At 38.1% G+C, this 22,849-nt stretch overlaps 1 protein-coding gene and 1 long non-coding RNA gene across 43 annotated transcripts in view; one reads left to right on the top strand and one right to left on the bottom strand.

Moving 5' to 3' along the window:
• CAMK2D (calcium/calmodulin dependent protein kinase II delta) overlaps positions 1-22,849 on the bottom strand; it is a 262,249-nt gene that overhangs the window by 48,531 nt on the left and 190,869 nt on the right. For 15 of the 42 annotated variants that reach the window (XM_089778016.1, XM_089778025.1, XM_089778033.1 and 12 more), the window contains exons 7-13: positions 22,747-22,849; positions 17,342-17,425; positions 16,352-16,446; positions 14,111-14,233; positions 12,361-12,444; positions 11,415-11,457; positions 5,498-5,535 (exon numbers count right to left, since the gene is read on the bottom strand). In XM_089778016.1, coding sequence (XP_089634142.1) covers positions 5,498-5,535; positions 11,415-11,457; positions 12,361-12,444; positions 14,111-14,233; positions 16,352-16,446; positions 17,342-17,425; positions 22,747-22,849 — 570 coding nt within the window. Of the gene's footprint in view, positions 1-3,926; positions 3,960-5,497; positions 5,536-11,414; positions 11,458-12,360; positions 12,445-14,110; positions 14,234-16,351; positions 16,447-17,341; positions 17,426-22,746 lie in introns of all 42 variants that reach the window. The other 27 variants (XM_075929800.2, XM_089778028.1, XM_089778027.1 and 24 more) reach the window with 3 other exon arrangements.
• Positions 13,792-14,636, top strand: LOC142829568 (uncharacterized). The gene is made up of 2 exons (XR_012904087.2): positions 13,792-13,931; positions 14,458-14,636. It is a non-coding gene; the product is annotated as an uncharacterized LOC142829568 (long non-coding RNA).

Here is a 22,849-nt window from a genome sequence, read left to right as displayed (position 1 = left end):
GGAGTTATTCCACTGAAATTGGTAATTCCAGATTTATAATGGGTACCACGGAGGTCAGAATGTGTACAGCTATATTCACTGTGTGACTTTTCCCCCCAATTAAGCATTTAAATGAAAAATATATGTGTTTCATTTTCATTAAATGAAATAAATGAATTTGCTTGTTTTTTAAAACCTCAAGACTGTCATTTCCGTATCTTGCGTTTTCTTTACACTGGCCATTCAGACCACAAAAGCTAAATTAAGAGGGCAACTTTTGTACTGTAGCTTCTCAATACTACAATTTTTGGCCCTGATCCTGCAAACAGTGGAAGTAATCTCAATGACTTCAAAACATAAGTCTTTGAAAGACTGGGCTATTACTGGTTTTAAAAAAAGTATTCTCTCTCTCTAAGGCTTTAGCAATTAATTTAAATGTATCTGATTCTTATGCCCATCTTCCGTAACTGCATTTGTAAAATCAGGTAGGTAAATATCACTGTGGTGGCAAAACAAGAGAGATTTTAAAAATCAAGACCCAAATTAAATTTTCATACCAACTGGAAAGGTGGTTTCAATTATAACTAAAGCTTGTGGGATTTTGTCACTGGTGTCAAGCTATTTTCAGTTAAAATTACTAAATTAAAACTTTTTTTGACCAGTTGCAATTAAAAGAGGAACAGGTCAAAACAGAAAGATGTAAGGTAGACTATCTGTACACAGGGATTGACATTTCTATCATTCAGAGAGGAATAGAATTCTCTACTATTCCACTGTGCCAGTAATCTGGTACTAAAAACAAAGATTAACCTGGAAAGAAATTCAAGAATAAAAATCCCGACTTCTCTTCTTGCACTGATGGACATTTTGTCAATATTAAAGTTTTTTTTTTTTTAAATAAAAAGTCAAGCACTTTGCTTCAATTAGGCTGCCAAGGAATATTTTTCTTACATAAAAGTCTTTAGAAAGTTTAAAATGTTCAAGACCTAAATAATATCAGAGTGTAAAATGACAGCACTGGGCTGATAGCCAAGAATTTCTGAGTTCTAATTTCAGTTCATGAATCCCTCCATGACCTTAAGTAATTCACTTAACCTGTTTGTGTGATGGAGATAATATATATATTTAAACCTTGTCTACACTTCAGCTTTATCCCAATTCTAACTCTGCACTGATGCAATCCCTGATCAGACTGATAAAGGTGCTCAGTCAGGTTTATTTGGGCAAATGCACATTAGTGGTAAAATTATGACCCCCAATGAAATCAGCGAATGCTACTGTGACATTCATTTTACTTGTGCTGGGATTTTACCTGAGGTGTTTGCATCAATGCAGCTACATTGGTGGCTGTCCATCAATTGCTGGAACGAGAACAGAGCTGCAGCATAGCCAATGCCTTAGTTAGGACATCTCTAGACTGCAGAACTCTGTGCTATTACAACTACATCCATGTAGCTAAAATGATGGGAATCCCTAATACAGACATATAGCTCAGGTACAAAATGGGCTTGCACTCAAGGTCAATATATCCTCTAAGCTACTGAAAGACACATTCCAAGCAGCGAAGTGTCTCTACATTAGGAACAATCTCAGCCAGCATTAACTACCTGACAGGGGTTTCGTGAGGAACAATTAATTAATGCTAGAAAATGTTACTGCCACACTCCTTACTCAGGGAAAAAACACTGAATTCAAGGAGATGTTTTTTCAAATTAAAATTACATGGATTATGGAACAATATAACAACCACCATGGACAATCATATTCTTTTTCTCTCTTGTAACAAGTCTTCCAAGTTGTACAATTAAAAATGAGTCTTCGTTGACAATCTGGCCATCAAGAGAGAAGCAATCAACAAGCAAAAGAAAGAAGAAATGAACACATAGAAAGCATGTATGAGGGAGGGAATGAAAGATTCACTAGACTTCACACTGTCCTAACCAGCAACATCAGAAATCAAATAACATACCATAGAAGCGCTTATCATAGAACACATATAAAAGAATAACCAAATTTCAGAGAAAATTTTGCCTGAGTAAGGAGAGCTGGATTGAGCCCATACTCTCCCGGTCAAAAATCCTATAAAAATGAAAAGTAACATTCATTCCAGCTATCTTTGAGAACTGAAGAATATATATTCAAGCCTATTAAGATTACATCAAGAATACAAAATTTACATTAGTACAAATGAAAAAGAGAGAATATATTGCATAGTCAAGTTATTTCCTCGGTATGATCAGCATTTGGCTAAACACTTCCAAACTTAAGTAAATAGATAGGTTTTATATATTTTAAATCACCTTTATTACATTTATTTTAACAGAAAGGGAAAATTATTGAAAAAACGAAATTCAACATTTTCATGCCAACTAATTAAGTGACTATGGAAAACTGTTCTAAATTGGTGTACTTCTGTCAGGTAAGAAAACTTTTGCTACGAAAATTGTGGTTGCCAGGAAACACCTTTTAACTTTCATAGCAACACACACACACTCTCTCTCTTGATCTCTCTCTCTCTCAGAGCAAACAGTTGGGTTGGGCCATAGTGTCTTCAGTATTATTGATTTACATACATATCTTATAAAAGTTGTATAAAATGGCGTCTTGGGATTTAAATCCTCTACGCATTCTATGTGCTGTTTCTGCAGAGCATAAGAGCAGACACACAGTGTGCTTGGGATGCTGAAAAATATCCCACCTTATCTGCTAAATGGGCTGTACTTCCATATTAAAACGAACTATTTTCTTACATGAGCAACCGTCCCCAACTAGAAGATGATATAGGCCATTTACACATAACAAAATTTTTCTGCTTTTCAATGGGAAGTCTGTTTGTCCATGACGAAGTGACCAGTTGGGAAGGAAGTGGAATATGTGCCTCTCCAATAGCTGGATCAGTGGCAGATAGGCATGGTGAAGTGTCATGTTGCACTACCTTGCCGGGTTCACCGCCAGTCTTCCAAAACTCAGGATCAATGCCAGTTAAATAGGAGGATGGTCACTAACTGCCTAGGGATTCTGGTGCTGGAGGAAGGGAGTTTTTGTATTGGTTCTTGAGATGAAATCTGAGCAAAGGTTGAGGAGGTCTTGGAATGAGGTCCTGGACTAGAAAGGGAATTGGGTTGGGGGTCTGGAGAAGGAAAGGCAGTATGTCTGCTGTGGTCTGTGACTATGAGATGGCATCCTGATGTGAGTCAAATGACACTGAAACACACTGAAAAACCTTATGATTTGAGTCTAAAAGTACTATGTCCCCCAAAACAAAATAAACAACCATCCTTTCATTTATCACTTGATTTCAAGGGACAATAAAAATGTACAAAAGGTTTTGAAAATCACCTAAAAGTGTCCTGAATAATGGACGTGCACTCACTTAAAGCTGGAATCAATAAAACTGGCTCTTATCGTGAATTTTTTTTTAAAGGATGGGTAGCAGGGGCAGGGAGGTGTGTCTGAATGGATTCCTGATGTTGAACCATATTCATACTACATGAGTAAAAGTTCTAGCAATTTCCCAAATCTTGCAATTAATTAATTTTTTAAAAGTGTCTATGTGAATAATTACATAGTATCTATGTTAATAATCTCCATAATAAGTATTATCCATTTATTAATTAAATGTTACTAATTTTAAATCCAAGGAGATTAAAATAATGGAAGACTAAAACAAATACTGTTTTTATTAGTGTCCTAAAGACAGCTGCATTGGCCAATGTTACATCTACTTCTTTGTATTTATATTTTTATAGCTAAAAATCTTGATTTAAAAAATTGTGGAACAATTAATTACACATGGCAAGTAGCACTTCTTGGCTTAGAAGTCACAAGTTTGCATGTTAAAAGTCTTGCAGCTTCTTAAGTTATGTTAACAGATTAAATGCAATTATTTGATTTCTAAGTGTGAATGTTTCACCGGAGGAAAAAATCTGGCAGATAAAGATCCTCACCATCATTTGAACACTCGAACTGGACTTCCTTTTCTGAATTGACCAGTCAGAGAGAAAAGGAAAAAAAGAAAATGTGACTGGTTGGATTGAAAGTATCAATGCATGGAGTACAGTATATTTTTGTTTTAAAAAAAAGACAGCCTAAGCTGCAGTAGAAAAGGAAACACTTTTTTTTTTTTTTTTTTTTTGCAGAGTGGGGAGAAGTTTCTACATGTGAAAAATGCTAAAAATAAAGATACCACACAGGTCAATATTCCCTCCCTTGCTTCACATAACTAAGCAGGAAAATGGCCAAAAAAAACCCAAACCCAAAAACCTGATACGTCCCAAAAACCAAAAATGATCAGTTTCCAACAAGTTTAATATTACCAAACCATTGAGGACAATTGTCAGTCATATTTCTATCAAAAATGAGATACATCAGATACCATTATAAACCTGTAGGAAGAATGGTATTTATAAAAATACTAGCATGAAAGGAACACATAAAATTCCTGCATTCCACAAAGACATGTCAAGGAATGTGTATTGCAATGACCTAATCGTACAGAATGACATGCTTCTTTATTCTAAGATGACTATTATTTGACTTTGCATAACATTCAGGTCATAGTATACTGAATTCATTTTAGAATACTGAATTCATTTTAAGAACCTTAACACATGTGTGTGTGTGTGGGGGGGGGGGATAAACCTACTTTAATTGAGTATTTATGAAAAAAGCTTAAGCAAAAAACTAAAATTCTGATCTAAGATACACTCCCACGAAATGAGGCAGAACTGCAAAGGGAAGAAACTTTGTATTCTCTAAGGAAAGCTGAGGTACTTTATTTAGTCTTCAGGAATCCTCTGAGAGAAAGAGCACATTTTTCAATGCTCAGTGATTTTTTGTCTTGGTTATTTTTCAGAACATTCATTTGTGAAGTCTCTCTCCTCCTGTGGGACCTTGTGATATGAAAATACGAACTCTAAATCATCTATGAAAGTTGCCAACATGTTTCCATTCTTAGCAAAGTCTATTAATCAGGAGGAGCTTACTCACCTAGTTCTTAAACCCTCTGACTTCTGCCAAACACACCAAGTACTCCTAGTACAGTACAATGTATCTCATGTGGGTGTACCCAAACTATCAGTAAGTTTCTGATGTTGCATCAATTTAAATGGGAATTCAAGGAAACAAAGCACGAAAGGAGCAGATTCATACCAACAACTGAAAACCTAAAACATACCCATGACCAAAGTCTCATTTACATTAAGCAGCTAAAAATAGTCAGTCAGTCACTAACAACATGATTACACTTTCAATGAAAAAAGCAAAGGAAATATTCCTGTCAGTATTTTGCTAACCTTATTTAATAAAACAGCAGAGTTTTTTCAGCTATTTCTTTTCTGGTATATTATTTTGAGTTTAAACAAACTAACTTTTTCAAATATACAGTGAGAACCATTTCATAACACAAGCTATGAAGAAGAGATTAAGTTATTTCCTGTTGCAAAGGCAACAGAATTTGGAAGAGTACAAGGACAAAGAGACTGCATGATATATAATTTGGTGCATTTGTTTAACCTACCTTGACTCCATCAGGTTTTTTCAGTAAACTCTTTGCTGCTGTAAAACGAGAGAATAAAATCAATGTCAGCTGGTTACCAATAAAGTTCAACAGGTTTAAAGCAAAGCAAGCACTTTATCTCTGGCTCCTGCCTCCTTACATTTAGGAAATGGAATGTTTACATTACTTGAGAAATCCCAAACTACTGGACTTAAGCCACAGTACCACTTTTCTTAGATTTGCTACTTTGATTTTGTCAAGATCTACACTGAGCATTAAGCATTAAATAACTGCCATATCTATTAGAACCTCAGTATTTCACAGAGCAAACTTCTGCAAATTTCCAAAATCTGTGCATTAGAGTATGAGCAAACACACGGAGCCTTGACTTGGCAAAGGCTTAGGCATATAACTAACTGTATGAGTAGATGCATTGAATTCAACTGAATTATTCACCAGGAGTCAATGCTTGCAGGGTCACGGCCAAAAATATCAAGAACAAGTCACAAAATGTGGCTATCACTTACTGTTTTGTTTTATTTATGAGTGAATATGTACTCCCAAGGAAGTACATTTTCGTATACAGTAGAACCCCATTTAACCAAACCTCCATTATCTGGCCCTCCAAATGCACTGACAGCAGCAAGGCTTGGGTAGTCAGCCCTGACAGGCTGGGACTCCTTGCCTGTCATGCTGACAGATGGAGCTCAGCAGGCCACAGCTGATGGGTGGAGTCCTACCTCCTATTCTCTGGTTTATTCTGATTTTTGGTTTTTGGCCTACATCCCAGTTAAATCAGCCAATTGTGATACCACTGTATTTTGTAAAAATGACAGCATTTTTTTCTATTACATTTTTGCTCAGAAATGGGGAGAGATTAGATTTTCTGTCAGATACAAATGCCCACCTTGCTAGCTGGCACTGGGGTCTGTGGCCAAGCCAAACCAGGAGAGAGATCCTAGAGGGCCTTGATTTCTGAAGGTATCCTGTCATTCATGCAGGGTTATGGTGGAGTAGAGGGGAATATAAGGGCTAGAATTGGCCATGAATTCCAGCTTTTAGCCTTCTGGTTGGTTCAGTGGATGGAAAAGATACATTACTGACCCCCAGTCCCTATGAGAGTGTCTACACAGCACCCAAAACTCAAAATAAGATATGCAGCTTACACTACACAAATTGCATATCTTATTTTGAATCTATTTCAAAATAGCTTACATTGAAATTTGGTGCATCTACACAGCGCCAAATTTCAAAATAATGTGCTACTTTGATCCATCCCTTAACCTGCACAAGGTTTACCGGGATGGCAAAATAGCTTGCCCATTATTTCAAAAAATACTTCAAAATAACAGGAGGTTCATGTAGATGCGGCATAGCTATTTCAGGATACCAAAGGTATCCCGAAATAGCTGTGCAGTGTAGACGTACCCTTTGACTTGATATATTTAATACTACTTGTGGGATAGGTGACCAACTCCTGGTGCCCTCTGCACATAGCAAGATACCCAGGAGGAGGAACAGAAGAAGAGCTGAAGGATGCAGAGGTGAACTTGGAGTCACAATTTCTAGGTCTTGTCCATGGTGTTATAGCCGGTGGTGATATAAGGTGACTAAGGGTACGTCTAGACTACCGCGTTTTGTCGACAGAAGTTTTGTCGACAGTATCTGTCGACAAAACTTCTGTCGACAAAGAGCGTCCAGACACATTGAGTTCTGTCGACAAAGCAAGCTGCTTTGTCGACAGAACTCCGTAGTCTGGACGCAGTGTTACAGGCAATAATTCCTTCTGTCGACAGAGTTCTGTCGACAGAAGGTGTTATGCCTCGTAAAATGAGGTATACCAGCGTCGACAAAACTGCTGAGTTCTGTCGACGTTATGTCGACAGAACTCAGCGGTAGTGTAGACGCTGGTATAGTTTTGTCGACAAAAGTCCACTTTTGTCGACAAAACTAGGTAGTCTAGACACACCCTAAGTGGCTAAGCCATTGTGCTGATATTTGTCCACAAATTTTTGAAGGGGCATTCATTTGCCGCCACTTCTCCTTGTTACACAGAGAAGCAGTTGCTGAGGACAAAAGTGCAAAGAAATGGAGGGCTGCAAGACAGTTTGCTTGGAAGACTCTGGACCTGGCTCTTGGTGTTGCTGGGTCTGGGAGATGGTGTCACTGTCTCGCACAATTTGAATCATTACTCATTTGGACTTTTATCTTGATCATGAAGAAGAATAGCAGGAATCACAGACACTTGAGAAATAGAGATGTGAACAGGTAACATCACTGGTTGATGCTTAGCAGGTAATGGTTAACCAGTGCCCGGGAGCAGGCCCCCACCCATGGTACGCCATGGGCGGAAAAGCTGAGCGGGGAACCTCCCCCTTTAGTTGATTAACTGGTTAAACACTACATTTAACTAGATAACCAATTAAATGGGAGTTTATAAAATTTACAGGATTGAGAAAGGCCCCTTTATTTGACCGGCAGGAGGGCGGCCTATTCTGTTTGGAACTGTTTTAGCCATGTAGTTTGCAGAGATACCATTCCTCTTGATTAATTTAATGAAGATAAAGCTGCTTCTTCAACTCCATTTCCATGACTACGTCTTTATTCCGCTGTTGTGTCTAGGTCAAGTGTTCATATTACTATGATTCTACTTTATACATGATGGACTACATAACCATAGCATCTGTGCAGAGAAGAACAGATCTTCATGAAAGTGTCTTTCACATTTGTAAAAGGGATACTGAAACTTTATTTAGAAATAACGTTAAGGTTATCTTGTATAATCTTGTAAACTGTAAAACTGCCTTTTAAAAGTGAATAAATTATGATTGTATATCCACTCAGACCACTGTTAAGACAGTCACTGCTGCCATTATCATAAACCTCTGTTTTTCAGACACAGAAAAGTTTCATTCCTAAAAATGTATTTCAAGCTAAAACTGACACAATATCTCCACGTGTTAAAAACAGTAATGCAGAATATTTTTGTCTGTAAAAAACGTGTGTTATATTTAAAGTATGCTGCTTTTTTACTTTAAAATTCTGTGAACTAAACACTGTCTTCTTTTTTAATTGTTGGAACAGCACTTAGCTCAATGGGCTCTGGTTCCTGATTGATTATCTACAGCAGCAGAGCCCAAAAGCCAAAGTAGGAAGAGTATCAAATTCTTAAATTAATTTAGTAGAAAATGGTTATTTTCAAGCTATAGGGGGGGAAAAATAGAAGCGTAGTAGTTTCACAGGTTATTTTATACTCATAGAACTAAAAACCTAGAGAAAAATAAATTCTTACAAGTGGCTTGTCATAATATGATCTACATCCTTCCGATGTTGTGCTCTATGTTTAAAATATTTTTCATGTTTAGGAAATGTTATGATTTTTAAATAAAAATAAACAAAAAAAAAGGAGTAATAATGAAGGTTGCAACAGCCATTACTCCTCCCATTCAGATGTAGGACTACTAGCATGTAAAAGAATGTGTCTCTTGAAAGGTCTCTTGTATGAGATTCATATATGGTATCTCATATTATGGGACTATTTCATACTTCAATCCTGTACAATAATAGAAGCTCCATGTCCAGAATAAGCATCGCATATATCCTATACTATGCATACTGCAATACCCACACAGAATTATTTAAAGAAGTGTTAATACCAGTTTAAACTATGACTCTCTTGCCTTTTTCTTGGCTTGAGATACAATTCTAATACTATTTAAAAGCATTTTGTGTAAGCAAGGACACTATTGCGAATAAAAATTGCAAGTAGCAAAGCATATTCTAAAGGAAGCTAATAATTAAAAATCTGACCATGCTGATTTCCTACAATTAAAAAGCAACAGTTACAAAGAAACCCTAAAATGCTGCTAATAAGCCAGAAAGCAAACTGAGAAGAAATGAAATTATGACAACAAGCAGAGATTAGTGTGGTTCAAGGCAGACAGCAATTTTGCTTAGAAGACACAAAAAAAATGTTTCTTTCGATTGCTGAGGGTCTTACCTCACAAGAAACACACATTCCACATACAAGGAAGAAAGAAAAGGAAAAATAAAACACTTTTATAAACACATTGTTATGGACAAATAACCTTAAAAGCATGCTTTCAATGAAATTCAATGAATAACTCAAAAACTAAAATGTCATCTCAAGTGCAGAATGCTGCTGTATGTTTTAAAATAACCACTGAAATGATGAATGAAAAAGTCTGATCACCATGCCAAGACATTCTGAAACAATATTTTTAAAGGATTATGATATTCTTGTTATTCAGAGAGGTGTTAGACTTACATATGATGCATATGAAACAATTATATGGAGAGTGATTAGAAATTATACACATGCTTTACATTTTTAAGATAATCCATTACTGTCAAGAGACTCAGCCTTAGACTAAAGCATTTCTATTCAATTCTTAAAGGAAACTGAAAATTACTAGCAATTCATGAAACATTAATCAAATATAAATTACAATCCCTGAAGATGGTTTTACATGTTACAGCTATATATCAAATAGCGGAACCTAACAAAGAAGGGCAATGTGTATTCCAAACACCAACTAGACTAAACCAATTGGTCTTACATGCATCCTGCTGTAGCTTATTTATTTCTGGATATTCTTCAAAAAATGCCCAATGCACTGACGCATTTTATTGTGTTACACGTATTGCAATACATGTTGCTGCAGAGTTACTGATTAATAACTGCTAAAATCACCTTAAGTTTTTCAATTGCCTGCACTCCTATTTGCAGTGTTTTATATGCATTATTAATGTCTGGTTAGATAGAGGTCTCCAGAATAATTCTCAAATATTGAGGTTTACTTTGGGTAATTCCCAGCTTCTCCCTTGCAAATAAGAACTGAAGCCCAATGTAAACAAAAATATATCATAACTACAAATACAGAAGTCTGGCTAATCTGCAGGATGGAGATTAGATGGTTGGGGGAATAGAAGAAACAAGGGAGAGAAGTTTAGGCAATCAGAGAATGAAGAAGAAAAAAAGGTTTTAACACTTTCAAATTTCTCTTTCAGGGATGTATTGCATTTTTTTAGTACTTTTTCTTTACTATTTCACTAAAAACTTTAAATATGTAACTGTAAATGTAAACATAATATTATTTTGTGGCTGTTCCTAATTAAGACAATTATAACTATACCCTGGGCTTGACCATTAGAGAGTTTATTTTCCACGAACACCTACCTATACCTGAGAGTAAATTCGGGAAAATTTATAGCTATTATTTCATATGCAGAAAGTGCTCTTTGTTGTTGTAACATGAAGCTCGATATGACAAAAAAAGGAAGAGTGAAGAATTTTCACGTTTGTTAGTATTTAGAAACGCAATCAAATAGGAATCATATTAAAGGTAAACTTGATTTGATATATTACTAGAAAAGTAGTAAAATATGTACAACATGATTGCTTTTTATAGCAGATAAAACCAAAACCAAAACTGTGTCTGTAAAGTTTAGAATGCATTTTAATATTGCATATTTGACCCCCACTTTTACTATGCAATTTAACTTTTTAAATATTATTCTTTGATAACATTTCAACTTGCAGAGTTATCTTTAGCATTTGCAATTTTTCTCTCTGGAGTATTTAGTCTAGTCTCTCTGATAAGATGATAAAAATAAGAATGAAAAAAACCTTCCCCTTCACAGTAAAGAAAACAGACATTGTCACCAAACTATTACAGCTAACCCACTGCAACCTTATAAAATGCTCAAAATGATCCTTTTAGTTTAATCTACTCCAGCTGGAATAATTTCTGCTCCAATCACTGCAAAAAAGAAATAACTTTCATATATTATACTTTACATTCTCCACACTATCAGAGACCTTGACTGTACTAACCTAATTCTCATTAGATCCTGATTGCAGTAAGCAGATATATAAAAGTAAAGAACATAAGGATTTGGAGTTCAATAAACGTACCTGAGAAATTTCTGGTAGCCAGCATAGTTGTTAAAATGGCACCCTGTGTACACATATGTTATCTTATATTAGCATTATTTATACAGAGTTCTAAACATGAATAGAGCAAAAAGGCAAATCTGCTAATCTGCTTAATCATAAATCATTTGAATATCTAAATCAACTCTGGAATGATGGATTTTCCATGCATTATTGGCATAAGGTGCAGTACATTGGGAATGAAGAAACCGTAGACTATTCGTAATGCTATTACCACCTATGATAAAATCCCTGCTACTGAGCTGTGATAACAAAGTCTGGCCACAAATACATGTCCACACACAGAGTTACCACTCATTAATTAAATTGCAAACATATGACACTGGGAATAAAACCCAGACCCTTACTTTAGTTGTTTGGGGTGAGTTGTGTTCTTCTTGGGATTTATACATAACTTTCTTATTTTGTGCATGTTCATGAGCATATGTACTACTGTACAATAGTGGCTGGGCTGCAAAGCGTATAAAAGATACACTACCCAAAACCAACTAAGGGAGGTTTTCCAATATTGGTGATTTTTTTAAAACAGAGAGCTCTATCATCCGATTCAAGAGGGAGATGTAGGTTACATTTATATTAACTTGGTACATGTTGTAGCACATGGATTTGCTGAAAGCGATCTCTAAAAAGCAATAAAAATGCTGCTAGAAATGCATGCAGCAAAGCTCAACCTTATATTGTCTGTTAAGCAATGCAGCATAATTCACATGGATGTACTTATTTAAAGATCTACACACCCAATGTTTATTTATATAGCCTTGTTTTTAAGGGTTCGCTAGATAGGTAATATTTACCATAACGTCCCTTTAAGGAATGGCTATCCTCTTGGAATATATTCCACCTTATCATTTTATCATTCCGAAACTGCCTGCTACTAAAATTCCACTGAAGACATTTTCTTTCTTACCTTTAGTTTTCTTCTTGCATTGAATTTCTTCAAGCAATCTACGGTCTCCTGCCTGTGCATCATAGAGGCCACAGTAGAACGTTGCTGAGGGAGAAGAAAAGAATATATTCAATACACACAAATATAGGAGTTATATTTTATTCACTGGAGATCAAGCATATTATAACCCACATGAGCCAAATTCTTAAGTCTTAAGCTCCTATCCGTCACTGGTATCTACATACTAGACATCAAGCTTTGCTTGAGAAGTTCCCAAGATTTTGTCTGGGTGAAGAGATCCATGGTTATGTAACCTTATGCAAAACTGTAGACTCAGTCTATACTTAGTCCTTACTATGAAAAATTACAACTTAAATCAGTGGGGTTTACGTCTGACTGCAGAGTGACTAAAATCAAACCATTTTAGCCATATAGAATTATAACTTTTTTTAAAAAATTAGTAATTGCATCCTGAATTGTAACGTCGTATAAAATTCTCCTTTAAAAAGATAAACGAAATTTTATTTAACATTATCAGTAACATCAAATGTTTAAGAGAAATATTTAATATCCTAATTTCATCTGAAACTAATGATTACTTGTATGGCTGTCTGATAGAGAAGTGCAGCCTACTAGAATGAATACAGAGATGGGCACCAAAACATACCAATTCTCATTGTGGCTCTGTCAATGACTTGCAGAATATCCTCAGGCAAATCCCTACCCTAACTTCTTGTTTTTGTGTTTCACCCTACCTGCACAAAGGGGGCAGCAGCATTTACCTATCTCCTGAGGGGTTGAGAATTGCCCTGGAGATGCAAAGCACACTGAGAATTGTTACTTCATACTGTATTCCCTGAGTATACATATACAGGTTCTTCCTCCCTAAAAAGGGACTTCCTGGTCCGGCAACATCCGTGACCCAGCAGCACCACAGACGTCCCTGGACCAGAGAGCCCTGGGCTGAGTCCATGGGCAGTGGGGAAAGGTGTCCATGGCAACCCAGGCTGGGGCCTGAGGCAATAAAGCTGGTGCTCATGGCAGCCTCGGCTGTGGCACCAGAAGCGTGGCAGTGGGGTCAGGTGTCTGCGACAGCCCTGGCTCAGATGCTGGGAGCCCACCCATAGCAGTAGGTTTGGACATCCCTACTTGGCTGGCATGCCAGGAGCCCACCCACATCAGCGGGGCCAGGTGTCTGAGGCAGCCCCACCGAGGCACCGGGCACCCGAGGCAGCCCTAGCCAGAGCTGGAGGTAGAGGGCAGAAGACTGGCCTGGCCAGCCACCCAGCTGGGCGAGCAGTGCTGGGCCTGAAGGAGCCAGCAGCAGGGAAGGGCTGTGGCGCTGATGGCAGGGGACCTCCCCGGGTCTGGCAAATTCCCTCGTTCCCAACCAATCAGGTCCAGAGGGTGCCAGATCATGGATTTCCAACCTGTAATAATGATGGCTTCAGAGCCATGATTCTCCATTCTCTTCAGTGCAAATGTATGTCTGTATCCACTGGGACCCCAGTGAAATCTCTACTCTGATGGGTATAAGTGTCTGCTTGCATGGAGCAGTTTCTCAGGCTGGAGCCTCAGTTATGATAATTACGGTAGGTTTACAAAACTTAGATAATTACAATTTTATCTCCTCTATAAAACTACATTGCAATGAAACAGCTCTAATGAATGAAAAATAAAATAAAATACTCATTAACCTTGTGAATCTGTGCAATGCTATCTACTATTTTGCACGTAAATTTTTTTTGGTGGGCAAATGGAAACTACTTACACAGATCCATGGATGCTTCAGTGCCTCTGATGCTATGATACGTTTGGCAGGGTTGATGGTAAGCATTTTATTGATGAGATCTTTGGCTTCAGGTGTCACAGTATCCCACTCTGGTGAGGGAAACTTAAGAAAAAAATATATATGTAATTCTCTGTCTCTCTTACTTCAGATGTTAACCTATTTTGTAGTGCACCATTTATAGAAATGCATACAGGCCATTTTCACTATAAGTCCAAGAAACATTCTAAAAACTTGGACTTAAAAGCGAAACAACTTAAAGTAGGGAATTTTTTTTTCCTCGCAGCTAACTTCCATTTGTGCCATTTTTTTTTTTTGCATGACTTCAGAGCAAGGAATGGGAGGACTTATAATGGATCAGTTCCTACAAGCGTCAACAACCTTAGTGCAGAACAGATGTACACTGGGGCAACTTATAGCGGGGACACGTTGTACAACATGATGCAAACTGACACTCAGAGGATGAAATTACAAATTCAAAGCAAATAAAGTAGGCAAAGAAATTCAATTCAGGGAGTGTGCTTTTTTGTGTCTTTGTATATTGCCTAAGACGTTACTGAAATAAAAATAATAAACAAATTACTGCATACACTCAATTGTCTTCTTGGAATGTAAATAGCTTATATGACAGCTAATGTTTAGGCCCTGATTTATGAAACCACTTAATCAGGTATTTAATCCCATTCCTGATCAGCAAAACATTTAAGAATGTGCTTAAATCACACTGGATTTGGATTTAAGTGTGTGCTTGAATGCTTTCCTGAAATAGCCTTAAACTCCTTGTTTTTTCATCTTTTAAATTAATTAATTTAGAGTTTATGGAAATTGAGCTTAGGTCATGATTTCAGATTTCAACTAGTAAATATGGTGGATTCTCTATAACTTGAAGCTTTTAAATCACGATTTGAGAACTTCATTAACTCAGACAGAGGTTGGTTAGTCTATTACAAAAGTGCATAGGTGAGGTTCTTTGGCCCGCAGTGTTCAGGAGGTCAGACTAGATTTATCACAGTAGTCCCTTCTGGCCTTAAAGTCTCTAAGTCTAAAAGCCCTGAAGTAACTGCGGATCCACACAACAGGTACCAAAGAGGAGAGAGAGTGCTACTTTGTTCTGTAGAACCTCTATGGAAGCAGAGTCCAGTCTCCATACATATGTAATTGCTGCCTTGTCAGCTGTGACTGTAGTGCCAACTGGAATGGCATGATTTGCAAATAGGCACTTGAGCAATAAGAACAAGACAGACCATAAATTCATTTCCATTAGGAGGCTTAAATGGATGGCTTAAAAGATAGAAAGCTCTGTATGCCGTACCAATTTCTGAACCAGGAAGTCTTTAAATTGCTTAATAGTTGAGCACCAATAGACTTGATTCCAGTTAGTCTAAAATAAATGTCTTCCACTGTAAAATCTATAACACCTCAAAACTACAAGTCTCATCCTTCCAATGTTCACTGCTGGGCACAGAGAGTCAATAGGACTATTCCTATAAAATACTTGAAGAACTGGGCTCTATCACATTACTGTTATGCATATTTAGGCAGGCTACTGTTTTATGAAAGGTAATGCATAGGAAGAAGTAACGGGTTGGTAGCAATGGTATATTGCAGAGTTTAGAGTTGTGTCAATTTGGAAATATTACTGAAAAATGTGAACAAGGCAAAAGTAACCACCATTCTTAAAGGATTTTAGACTAATCAACTACCAGACTTTGAGCAGTAAAGGAATTTGACAGAAATACTTTTGATACTACCCGATACTATCCAAAGTATGTGTACTTGTTAAGACTCTTTTTGCATACATTTTCCCCAGCCACACACACACACACGCAAACTTGTAAGTAAATCAACGATACTGTGTAGGTCATCTAACTGAAATGTAAAATGGGCAACAATGAGCAACAAAATGAGAAAACTTAAGTTCTCTGAATACTACCCTTAAAAAAGCAACAGCTATAGGATTGTGAGCAAAGGCACACAGTAGTAGAAATACAGGAACTCTGTAAATAGGCAGATAGAAATATATTGCATCAGGGTATATATTAAATATTGTATATTGACAACATGCTAACAAAACACAGATCAAAAGGATGTTTACACACATAAAGAGAGGATCATAAATGTGCTGATAAACAAATATTTAGGAACTAATTCCTACTTAGTTTTCATTCTCTTCTTAGTCTCATTAAAGCTAAAAACAACCATAAGAGTATTCACAACACATACATCATAAGCACCAGCCTTGATTTGCTGATAGAGTCTGTGCTGGTCTTCATCCCAGAAAGGAGGGTATCCCACAAGGAGAATATAGAGAATGACACCTGCAGAAAGTCCAGAGTAGCACTAATTAATCCATCCATACAACTAGCCCCAATGGACATGAGCTGAATCACACCTTAAGGTACAGGAGCAGCTTCTGCCTGCGAGGGGGCGGCTCCCATTGGCCCCCCTCACCCTCTGTGCTCCTGCCTCACTTTTAATTAGGCTCCTTCTGAACACCGCTCCCCCTCTCCCTCCTTGTCCCCTCCCCACTGTGCTACCTCTTTGGAGGCAGCAAGGGGAGGGGCAGGCAGCTCTGCAGAACCAGCATGCATGGAGAGTTGGCTTCCCCTGAGCACTGGCTCTTGCCTGCCCCCCGGGCTGCTACTTCTGTGGGAGGCAGCAGGAGAGCAGGTGGCTCTGTGGCAACCAGCACGCGCAAGGGAGCTGGCTTAAAAGTTGGCTGCCCATGCTCCAGCCTCCCCCACTTGCTGCCTCAAATACAGAGGCAGCAAGGGGGGAGCATATAGTTGTTAAGATTAACCAATAAACCCAGGCTTATTGGTTAATCATTTCAATAATTAAACACTAACATCCCTACTGTTAACCTGGTTTTAACTGGGTTGCTAATGTCACAGAGAGATTGGTATTTAGCTTGGTAATTAAATATAATTAAAACGCAATCTAGAGTACAAATGGGAATCATGTTGAAGAAAAATCATGTAGTATCTAGGTTCTCTGACATGGTTGCCACAGTAGTATAGACAAGAGTGCCCTGGCAGCACATTTGCTAACTGTAACATTTAAATAATAACTACTGTTGAAATAAACTACTGAAAAAGTAAATATGAGATGTAGAAACATTTAAAATTAGCACAGAAATACTTTAAACAGAGATTCTCAGTTGACAGAGTAAATGCAGTGGGCTAAATATAGTTCCTCAAAATTGTTTCTTACCACATGCCCACATGTCCACTGGCTTCCCATAGGGATCTTTTCTTAAGACCTCTGGTGAAAGATACCCTGGTGTACCAGCAAAACCTGGAAGAAAGCATGAGGAGAGAGTTACCCGGTCAGTCATAAGTACAGATCTCTTCTCTATGTACAGTATATCCAATGATGTATTTCTTAAATGACAAGATTTAAAAACAATCGGACAGGAGATTTTAAAACTAAATATCGTTGACACCTGTAATTCATCCTATCAAGCAGTAAGAGACAACAGGATTCCTGGTGTTGACAGGATACCACCATGTTCAATTTAGGGGCATGGGAATAAAAACATTAGCCACTTGACTCCATGTGCAATCCCGCTCAGGCCTGCTGATGTGTGTGTGTGGGGGGGGGGAGGGGGTGCTGTCAACGGGGACAACTGCCTGGGGGCCTGGTGATTCTAAGTAGCTCGGAGCTCCCAGTTGCCACCACCACTGCTGCTGCAGCAACTGGTGCCCTGGGCTCTTTTTTGAATCGCCACTGGAGTGCAGCACTGCATGGTCCAGAGCCCCATCCTGGGTGCTCCAGCCAGCTCTGAGGGCTAGCAGGAGCCATGCCTTTCGGGCAGCACTGGGGGGGTGGAGGGGCTAGATGCCCCAACCCCCCCTTTCTAACCAAGGCCCTGGGAGCACAGAGCCACCCTCACACATTGCCAAGGGGCCCAGTGATCCTGTTGTCTCTCATGAACCCTCCAATGCAACTACTGCTGGAGTTACCAGCGATAGAGCAACAGAGGAAGATTTCACAAAAAGATTCAAGGCAGTCCCCTCTCATAATTTATGTCCTACAGTAAATCTATTTTAGACCTTCCACAATCACAAGCAAGTACATTTATTCAGTGTCCCAGAACCATAAAAGTTACAGAGAGAAAAAGTACTTCCATTCCATCTTCCTGGAAATGCAGTATCTTTTCTATTTTAGCCAGGCCAGCTCCTAGGTGACCTAGTTAGCCCCTGAATGTATTACAGAGAGAGGGAAAAAGTACACATACCTGATCCTATGAACACTTTTGCTGATTGTTTGTTACTAGACTGATCAGGGATAGCACAAAAGAGCCCTAAGCTGTAGCAACTATGTCACTAAAGATCATCCAGGAATCTCACAACATATTCTTTGGACTCTAACTCAGCTATCTATCCAGATTTGTGACAAATGTTACCACTTTTTTATACTTGAATGGTATTTCAAGTGCACTTACTGTCCAAAGAGAAAAGCTACAGTCTCATGTTCATATTAAAAAAAGACTGAAAATACTGCATGAATAAAATCCAGCTGGATCTCATGGGAAGATTCATCAATGGATAATCAATGCGGAGATTCAGAATTGGAAATCTAGCGTAGAGCCATGTACAAAATGCTGAATGCTGACCAAATCCTTTCTGCCACGATGGGGATTCATCTCAATCAGTGCTAGGTTGTAGTACTACTATTGCCCTCCTTTGGAAAATACACCAAGGGAGTAGAAGTGCTTGCTCCAACCAGAGCAACATAGTGGTAGTTCCTCACAGCAGAAACCAAACCAGGCTGCAGTCTCCTTCCAAACAGTGCCATTCATTTTTCAGACTTTACCAGCCTTAACATTGTGGCAGTTTTCTACTACTGCACCTGTGATCCCCTGTGGATTTTCCAGGACTGGGAACACTTGCTGGCCCAAACTCTGTAGTCAATCTGGCCCATGGAATTTATACGTTCCTCCTCACTCTTTAAATGCTAAACAATGGTGCTTTTTTTTTCCCCCTCATAGGAGAAATACAAAAATTAGGACATGGAAGACTGACACCAAATATTATCTGTTGCCCCATTTTTCTTGTAACATGCTAAGCATTATGGAAAAATTAAATTAAGAAAAGAGATGAATCAGACTTTTTTCCCCAACACAGTTTTAGTAGAATCTGTCTTGTTTGCCAATGGCCATGAAGTACCATTGTCTATAAGATTGCCTGAATGACCGGAGAATTGATCTGGTGATGGTTTTACTACCCACTGTCCCATACCTCACATGTACATACCCAGTTGTGTTATACCACCTTGGCTAGGATTTGTGTGTGTCTCAGGGGCATATATAGATATATAACATTTGCAAAGATATGCACCCCTTTCTCCCATATACTCCTCTCCCCTCCCCTCCCGCCTTTTCCCTACAGCCGTTTTGGGAACCTGAAACATGGTAACACTAAGTTTTAGACTAGGTTCAACTAGGACTTAATCCAGCTACCAATGAATTCACAGGGTTTTTCCATAGACTTTAATGTGGGAGTAATGAGTCACCTGCTTCAGTAAATCAGCAGAGCCCACTTGACATGTTTCCAGTAGATTAAACACCTGCTAACTGGGTGGAGTGTATTGAGAAAACAATGACAAGTGATTTTTTTTTTAAATAATACAAACAGCTACACAGAAATTAAGCTTATTTGATTAACAAATCTGCAAAAGGGAAAAGATTCTTGCATTCTCCAACCAGGATATAAATTCTGGACCAAATTCCCTGCTGGCATAAATCCACACTTTGGCACAACTCCGTCAGGAGATAATTTGTGTCTCCCACAATTTTGCAGGACAGTATAATATGCAGAAAAAAATCCTGATTGGCTCAGAGCTATAAATAGTATTTGTGAGTCACGAACTGCTGGAAAATTTACCACATAAAATCATCCTTGGAAGGAAAGAGAAAGAAAGGTCAACATGCTGTCACTATGCAGGACATGGGAGTTCAACTTCTTCATTGTAGGATATATGTAAATACACCCTAAAAACAAAAGTAACTGAGACTGTACATCTTAGACAGACTCACTGTGCTAGCTGTAATCAACCTAATTTAGCCCAAATGCAGTGAAGCTGTAGCAGCACTGCTGTTAGGATGGGCTGTACAAGGCCACCCAGAACTCTGGGTACATTCTTGCGCTGCTGGTACACACTGAGGTCATGTCTTCAACTCCAGGGAAGATTGTTGCTTCCATGATCGATCTTCTGAAGTTCTATTTAGTGGAACTAGTAAAGACCCACTAAATTGAACTCAGAGGACACCTCCATCGGCAGCCAGTCCTCTGCCTCCTGCTAGGAGTAAGAGAAGCCAATGGGAGCATTTGCTCCCATTGGCCTCCTGCTGTGGGGATGGCAGGGAAACACAAATCAAGGTACATCAACTCAAGCTACTTAATTAGCATGTGCTTATGCAGCTTTGCTGCTACTTTTAGTTATATTTGCTAAATTACTCATGATCCGTACATGTTCCTTGCAAAAACCTGAACAAATCATCTTGCATCATGGGTTTTGGACTTTTACCAGTGTCAGTAGCAAACTAGGGTCGAAAACTAAACTCATAATCGTGTAAGTCAAGAGTTAACTGCATGAAGGTTAATGCAGATTTAAACCCAATTTATTTACAATGCAAGGACTTTGCGCATGGAAAAAGTGGGGATTTAAAACATGATTAAGAAAAGGTTAGGGAAGAAAATTAGGGCTTTAAAACAGTCACAGAACCCTTCATCCCTAAACAGAAGAACAAATAAAAACTGAAAAAAATTAACGAGTGATCCTGTACTACCTTAGAACCTAACTCTCTCTCTGTCTATATCTGTAGATATATAGAGTATCATGAGCTTTCGTGGGCACAACACACTTCTTCAGATGCGTGGAGCAAGGAGGCACAGAAACTACTTTGTTACAACATACTGCTTTCCTCATTCCACTGCTAACAGCTGAATCCATACAAAAATATTTTGAAAACAAATCCATTCACACAGTCTTCCTCCTCCTTGTGATCGTCCCTAGAACTCCCACACTTTCTTTACCAAGATGGGGAAGTTTTTAAACAACTGGGTAAAGGTTTGAATTGATTCTTTTTGGTTTCTTCGAATCACTTTGTCCTCCCCTTCTTTGAACAGTCTGATTAGAGTAACACTGGGTCTATCCTATGCTTTATGCTTTCATGTCAGACCCGAGTCCTTTATTTTTAATTATATAATAATGTTAAAATTTCACTAACCTACACAAAAATTTAGATAATTTCTTACATTATAACCTTAAAGTTTTGTGTGGCAGCCCTGCTGAATTACTTGTACCCCAGGACATTTACTGTAAATGCATCAGAGGATCAGTACAGGATTGTTTTTACAGAGACCCACGGAAACTGCAAAATGTGAGTTCATCCTTTGATTGAAATACCATTTAAAGTAACTCCAGATTAAAGCTCTCTCTGCTTTTTTTTTCCTCCTTATTCCCTAGCTTTTTTTTTCCAACTGTTTTTTTGCTGTTAACACACGCATACTACATTCTATATTATTTTTGATCAAGTGTGCTGGCTTGTATCTTCTGAATTTTAGAAATCCACTATAAAACAGAGCATGATTTAAAACACTGGACTAGTTAATAAGGATACTGATATGTACAATGTGTACCTATGTACCCAACTCTTCAGACATTCAGTATTGGTTAACCTGCTGCTTTTGTTCTGTTATTCTTTTGTTGTTATTCTTATGCTTTGACAGCAAACTCCAGACTTTTCATTTAATTTTTAAATATAGTTGTCCAGCTATGAGGCATGTGATTGGGCATCTGCTACAGCCATTTGTGCTATATTGTTCTTTTGGAGTCCTAAATATTTTTGCCTTATGCTTGCTATCTCTTGAGTAACAAACACCTTATTCATATATACCTTAATACAAGACTGAGAATAAACATTTTTTCTCATTTATTTTGACCTTCTGGAAATGATAATTGCAAATTTGCAATCAGTAGATGTTTTCTACATTAAATCAGGCCTGGATGAGCTAACTGGGGAATTATCTTGGGGCTGTACCATCTTTTCTGAAGCTGGAAGGATCTTACTCCCTTCCCCGTGCGTCCACCTACTATCCCTACCATCTCAGAAGGTTCGTAAAAAGCTCTGCTAGACCTTCTGGTGCAGCATGCCTTTTTGTGTTTCTTCCTTCGTAAGCAGGGGGAAGGGGACAGTGTTTAGGAGACAAAGAAAGAAAAGTTTACTCTTTTGGAAGGCATAATGGATGCATTAGATTCCACCCTCCAATATAACTTTGTGACTCACAGAAAGGACTTACGCTCCTCTATCATATAAATGCGTTTAACAATATTATCTGCCAAGATTTTAGCAAAATGCTGAGCTCCAAGACTCAGCTGAGGTTGTAAGAATTCAGAGTACTCAAAACTGTTCAGGAAAAACCGCAACGTGAAGTAAAAGGTACAAAGTGAATTACAATCAAAATAGCCAACCACTACATAGTCAACACTACTATGTATGATTGTCTATTATCATTTATTATTATTAGGGTGGAAACAGGAAGGGTTGGGAGGATGAACAAATATGTGAGATTATTAAAAAAAAAAAAAAAAAAAAAAAAAGATTTACTTACCAAACCAAGCCTGTTGTTCTCCTTGGACTTCTATAGCCAATCCAAAGTCTGCCAATTTTACAGCTGCTCCCTTGGATTTGCTAGCTAAAAGTAAGTTCTCAGG

The sequence above is a fragment of the Pelodiscus sinensis genome, chromosome 4 (genome assembly GCF_052426305.1).
Source record: "Pelodiscus sinensis isolate ZL-2025 chromosome 4, ASM5242630v1, whole genome shotgun sequence".
NCBI classification, from domain to species: Eukaryota; Metazoa; Chordata; order Testudines; family Trionychidae; genus Pelodiscus; species Pelodiscus sinensis.
The sequence above is the reverse complement of the archived record's forward strand: the minus strand, read 5'-3'. Positions and strand labels throughout refer to the sequence as shown.